This window comes from Homarus americanus, unplaced genomic scaffold (genome assembly GCF_018991925.1).
Source record: "Homarus americanus isolate GMGI-L3 unplaced genomic scaffold, GMGI_Hamer_2.0 scaffold30954, whole genome shotgun sequence".
In the NCBI taxonomy this organism is placed as follows: Eukaryota; Metazoa; Arthropoda; class Malacostraca; order Decapoda; family Nephropidae; genus Homarus; species Homarus americanus.
The window spans coordinates 21608-27500 of NW_024734120.1; the positions used below are offsets into that span (position 1 = coordinate 21608).

Below are 5893 nucleotides of genomic sequence, written 5' to 3' on the forward strand. Positions count from 1 at the left end.
CGTCAAGTGGTGTTGGTCAGGTGTTCCGTCGTGGTGGTCAGGTGTTCCGTCACGTGGTGTGGGTCAGGCGTTCTGTCACGTGGTGTGGGTCGGTGTTCCGTCTCGTGGTGTGGGTCAGGTGTTCCGTCACGTGGTGTGGGTCAGGTGTTCCGTCGTGGTGTGGGTCAGGTGTTGCGTCAAGTGGTGTAGGTCAGGTGTTCCGTCGTGGTGTGGGTCGGTGTTACGTCAAGTGGTGTTGGTCAGGTGTTCCGTCACGTGGGCTGGGTCAGGTGTTCCGCCGTGGTGTGGAGTCAGCGTTCCGTACGTGGTGTGGGTCAGGTGTTCCGTCTCATGGTCTGGGTCAGGTGTTCCGTCGTGGTGTGGGTCAGTGTTCCATCGTTGTGTGGGTCAGGTGTTCCGTTTCATGGTGTGGGTCAGGTGTTCCGTCACGTGGTGTGGGTCAGGTGTTCCGTCGTGGTGTGGGTCAGGTGTTCCGTCATGAGGTGCGGGTCAGAGTGTTCCGTCACGTGGTGTGGGTCAGGTGTTCCGTCATGGTGTGGGTCAGGTGTTCCGTCAAGTGGCTTGGGTCAGGTGTTCCGTCTCGTGGTGTGGGTCCAGGTGTTCCGTCTCGTGGTGTGGGTCAGGTGTTCCGTCGTGGTGGGTCAGGTGTTCCGTTAAGTGGTGTAGGTCAGGTGTTCCGTCACGTGGTGTGGGTCAGGTGTTCCGTCGTGGTGTGGGTCAGGTGTTCCGTCGTGGTGTGGGTCAGGTGTTCCGTCGTGGTGTGGGTCAGGTGTTGCGTCAAGTGGTGTAGGTCAGGTGTTCCGTCACGTGGTGTGGGTCAGGTGTTCCGTCAAGTGGTGTAGGTCAGTGTTCCGTCGTGGTGTAGGTCAGGTGTTCCGTCACGTGGTGTGGGTCAGGTGTTCCGTCGTGGTGTGGGTCAGGTGTTCCGTCGTGGTGTGGGTCAGGTGTTCGTCAAGTGGTGTTGGTCAGGTGTTCCGTCAAGTGGTGTTCGTCAGGTGTTCCGTCGTGGTGTTAGTCAGGTGTTCCGTCACGTGGTGTGGGTCAGGTGTTCCGTTACGTGGTGTGGGTCAGTGTTCCGTTACGTGGTGTGGGTCAAGTGTTCCGTCACGTGGTGTGGGTCAGGGTATTGTGAGTCAGGTGTTCCGTTACGTGGTGTGGGTCAGGTGTTCCGTTACGTGGTGTGGGTCAGGTGTTCCGTCACGTGGTGTGGGTCAGGTGTTCCGTCGTGGTGTGGGTCAGGTGTTCCGTCACGTGGTGTGGGTCAGGTGTTCCGTCACGTGGTGTGGGTCAGGTGTTCCGTTACGTGGTGTGGGTCAGGTGTTCCGTCACGTTGTGGGTCAGGTGTTCGTCGTGGTGTGGGTCAGGTGTTCGTCGTGGTGTGGGTCAGGTGTTCCGTCACGTGGTGTGGGTCAGCACTTAGCGTCACGTCTAAAGAAGCTTCTCCGTTAAACCTTCCCTCGGGATCTTCTCCAAGACATTGTTAAGTTTGCCTCGAACTTTGATTCCACAAAAAGTATTTTATTGTTCTCAAACTTTGCTCACAGACAATTGTGGAATTTATCTCAAACTTTACCCAAAATATTTTATTAGAAGTTGGTTCAAAATTTGAAGCGGAAAAAATTCATTTAAAACTTAAGGTGAAGAAAGGGCGACTCATTCCTTCCACACACACACACACACACACACACACACACACACACACACAACCAGTGTTAAAATCTACCGTTACATCGTACATTTTTTATCATTATACACTAAATTGTTGCCACAATATCACCATTTTTTAATAATACAATAATGTGTAAGTTTTGTTATAACGAGGTGGCGCCATCTGGTTAATGTATAAATTATTCACGAGTATTGTCAGGGAGTTGTTCATAAAGTGGAACAGAATTGAAATTGATACAGTTTATTAAGGAAGACTTTATTCATACATACTATACATACATACATACATACATACATACATACATACATACATATACATACATACATACATACATACATATATACATACATAGAATGATGAATAGCAAAGATAATTATTCATAAAGTTTAATTTTATAACAATTGAATGGTTTATTAACACGTGTACCCGGTGTAATGTTACGTGATCTGGTGTTAATAGTTTATTAACTTGGCATAAAATCATTCAACAATAAAGGTTAATATCAGTAGTTAAAGAGCCATAGTATATGATGGGTTATGGAACATTAACTATAATTTACAGCTAAAAGAGCCGTAATATAACATGGAACATTAACTATAATTTACAGCTAAAAGAGCCGTAATATAACATGGAACATTAACTATAATTTACAGCTAAAAGAGCCGTAATATAACATGGAACATTAACTATAATTATAAGTTAAAAGAGCCGTAATATAACATGGAACATTAACTATAAAACTCATCATCAAAATGTTAAAATAGTTCAGTCTTGGCCCATTGTTAAAACCCATTAAAATATAAGTTATATTTAACACAGAGCCTAACATGTTAATACTTTGTTGTGAGATAATTGAACCATTATTTTACCGTCTACACACAGGCGGGGCGTTATAGTTTATCATACACTTTGTTAACTTAATTTTAAACTTATTCGTAATGACCTGGATGGTAATTACGTCGTACTCAAAGGGCTAAGTCGTACTCAATGGGGTTAAATCGTACAGGGGGTTAAATCATAATCTAGGAGTTAAGTCGTACTCAAGGGGGTTAAATCGTACTAAAGGGGTTAAATCGTACTCAAGGGTTTAAGTCATACACAAGGGGTTAAATCGTACTCAAGGGGTTAAATCGTACTCAAGGGGATAAATTGTACTCAAGGGGTTAAATCGTACTCAAGATGTTTAAGTTATCGTACTCAAGATGTTTAAGTTATCGTACACAATATGTTTAAGTTATCGTACTCAAGATGTTTAAGTTAGCGTACTCAAGATGTTTAAGTTATCGTACTCAAGATGTTTAAGTTAAAGTACTCAAAATGTTTAAGTTATCGTACACAAGATGTTTAAGTTATCGTACTCAAGATGTTTAAGTTATCGTACTCAAGATGTTTAAGTTAAAGTACTCAAGATGTTTAAGTTATCATACTCAAGATGTTTAAGTTATTGTACTCAAGAGGTTTTAATTATCGTACTCAAGATGTTTAAGTTATCGTCCTCAAGATGCTTAAGTTATCGTACTCAAGATGTTTAAGTTATTGTGCTCAAGATGTTTAAATTATCGTACTGAAGATATTTAAGTTATCGTAATCAAGATGTTTAAGTTATCGTACTCAAGATGTTTAAGTTATCGTACACAAGGTGTTTAAGTTATCGTACTCAACATGTTTAAGTTATCGTACTCAAGATGTTTAAATGATCGTACTCAAGATGTTTAAGTTATCGTACTCAAGACGTTTAAGTTATCGTACACAATATGTTCAAGTTATCGTACTCAAGATGTTTAAGTTATCGTACTCAAGATGTTTAAGTTATCATACGCAAGATGTTTAAGTTATCATACTCAAGATGTTTAAGTTATCGTAGTCAAGAGATTTAAGTTATCGTACTCAAGAGGTTTAAGTTATCGTACTCAAGATGTTTAAGTTATCGTACTCAAGATGTTTAAGTTATCATACTCAAGATGTTTAAGTTATCGTAGTCAAGAGATTTAAGTTATCATACTCAAGATAAGTTATCGTACTCAAGATGTTTAAGTTATCGTACTCAAGATGTTTAAGTTATCATACTCAAGATGTTTAAGTTATCGTACTCAAGATGTTTAAATGATCGTACTCAAGATGTTTAAGTTATCGTACTCAAGATGTTTAAGTTATCGTACTCAAGATGTTTAAGTTATCGTAGTCAAGATGTTTAAGTTATCGTACTCAAATCACCTATAAGCGATATAAGACGCGATATATCATTTGGTGACGTCACTATATAATGATTAAACCAATTTTATGATATATTATGCCTATAGTACGAGTCCTCTTGTTTGAGTCCTCTTGTTCGAGTCCTCTTGTTCGAGTCCTCTTGTTTGAGTCCTCTTGTTCGAGTCCTCTTGTTCGAGTCCTCTTGTTCGAGTCCTCTTGCTCGAGTCCTCTTGTTTGAGTCCTCTTGTTCGAGTCCTCTTGTTCGAGTCCTCTTGTTTGAGTCCTCTTGTTCGAGTCCTCTTGTTCGAGTCCTCTTGTTCGAGTCCTCTTGTTCGAGTCCTCTTGCTCGAGTCCTCTTGTTCGAGTCCTCTTGTTCGAGTCCTCTTGCTCGAGTCCTCTTGTTCGAGTCCTCTTGTTCGAGTCCTCTTGTTCGAGTCCTCTTGTTCGAGTCCTCTTGCTCGAGTCCTCTTGTTCGAGTCCTCTTGTTCGAGTCCTCTTGTTCGAGTCCTCTTGTTCGAGTCCTCTTGTTCGAGTCCTCTTGTTCGAGTCCTCTTTGAGTCTCTTGTTTGAGTCCTCTTGTTCGAGTCCTCTTGTTTTGGAGTCCTCTTGTTTGAGTCCTTTTTGAGTCCTCTTGTTTGAGTCCTTTTGTTCGAGTCCTCTTGTTTGAGTCCTCTTGTTCGAGTCCTCTTGTTCGAGTCCTCTTGTTCGAGTCCTCTTGTTCGAGTCCTCTTGTTTGAGTCCTTTTGTTCGAGTCCTCTTGTTCGAGTCCTCTTGTTTGAGTCCTCTTGTTTGAGTCCTCTTGTTCGAGTCCTCTTGTTTTGAGTCCTCTTGTTCGGAGTCCTCTTGCTCCGGAGTCCTCTTGATTTCGGAGTCCTCTTGTTTGAGTCCTCTTGTTCCGAGTCCTCTTGTTCGAGTCCTCTCGTGTTTGGAGTCCTCTTGTTTGAGTCCTCTTGTTCAGGAATCCTCTTATTTCCAGAGTCCTCTTGTTCGGAATCCTCTTGTTCCGAGTCCTTTTGTTTCCGGAGTCCTCTTGTTCAGAGTCCTCTTGTTCGGAATCCTCTTGTTTGGAGTCCTCTTGTTTTAGATCCTCTTGTTCGATTCCTCTTGTTCGGAGTCCTCTTGTTCGAGTCCTCTTGTTCCGGAGTCCTCTTGTTTGAGTCCTCTTGTTTGGAGTCCTCTTGTTTCAGGTCCTCTGGTTCGGAATCCTCTTGTTCGGAGTCCTCTTGTTCGGAGTCTCTTGTTTCAGAGTCCTCTTGTTCGAGTCCTCTTGTTCGAGTCCTCTTGTTCGAGTCCTCTTGTTTGAGTCCTCTTGTTCGAGTCCTCTTGTTCGAGTCCTCTTGTTTGAGTCCTCTTGTTCGAGTCCTCTTGTTCGAGTCCTCTTGTTCGAGTCCTCTTGTTCGAGTCCTCTTGCTCGAGTCCTCTTGTTCGAGTCCTCTTGTTCGAGTCCTCTTGCTCGAGTCCTCTTGTTCGAGTCCTCTTGTTCGAGTCCTCTTGTTCGAGTCCTCTTGTTCGAGTCCTCTTGCTCGAGTCCTCTTGTTCGAGTCCTCTTGTTCGAGTCCTCTTGTTCGAGTCTCTTGTTCCGGGTCCTCTTGTTTCAGTCCCTCTTGTTCGATCCTCTTGTTCGGAATCTCTTGTTCGGAGTCCTCTTGCTCTGAGTCCTTGTTCAGGAATCCTCTTGTTCGAGGAATCCTTTGTTTCAGTCCTCTTGTTTGAGTCCTCTTGTTCGGAGTCCTCTTGTTCGAGGTCCTCTTGTTCAGATCCTCTTGTTCGGAGTCCTCTTGTTCAGTCCTCTTGTTCAGGTCCTCTTGTTTCGAGTCCTCTTGTTCGGGTCCCTTGTTCGAATCTCTTGTTCGGGTCCTCTTGTTCGAGTCCTCTTGTTTGAGTCCTCTTGTTTCGAGCCCTCTTGCTCCGAGTCCTCTTGATTCGGAGTCCTCTTGTTCGAGGTCCTCTTGTTCTAGTCCTCTTGTTCGAGTCCTCTTCTTGAGTCCTCTTGTTTCGAGTCTCCTCTTGTTCGTCTCTTGTTCAGAGTCT

At 43.6% G+C, this 5893-nt stretch overlaps 1 protein-coding gene across 1 annotated transcript in view; it reads right to left on the reverse strand.

The window, feature by feature from the left end:
* Positions 1–3947: 3947 nt before the first annotated feature.
* LOC121870151 (micronuclear linker histone polyprotein-like) overlaps positions 3948–5893 on the reverse strand; it is a gene marked incomplete at its 5' end in the record, with an annotated part of 2399 nt that continues 453 nt past the window's right edge. Inside the window, 2 exons of the mRNA XM_042371920.1 lie at positions 3948–5008; positions 5274–5893. The exon at positions 5274–5893 is cut by the window's right edge and continues 453 nt beyond it. Of these exons, the coding sequence (XP_042227854.1) occupies positions 3948–5008; positions 5274–5893 (1681 nt within the window). The remainder of the gene's footprint in view (positions 5009–5273) is intronic.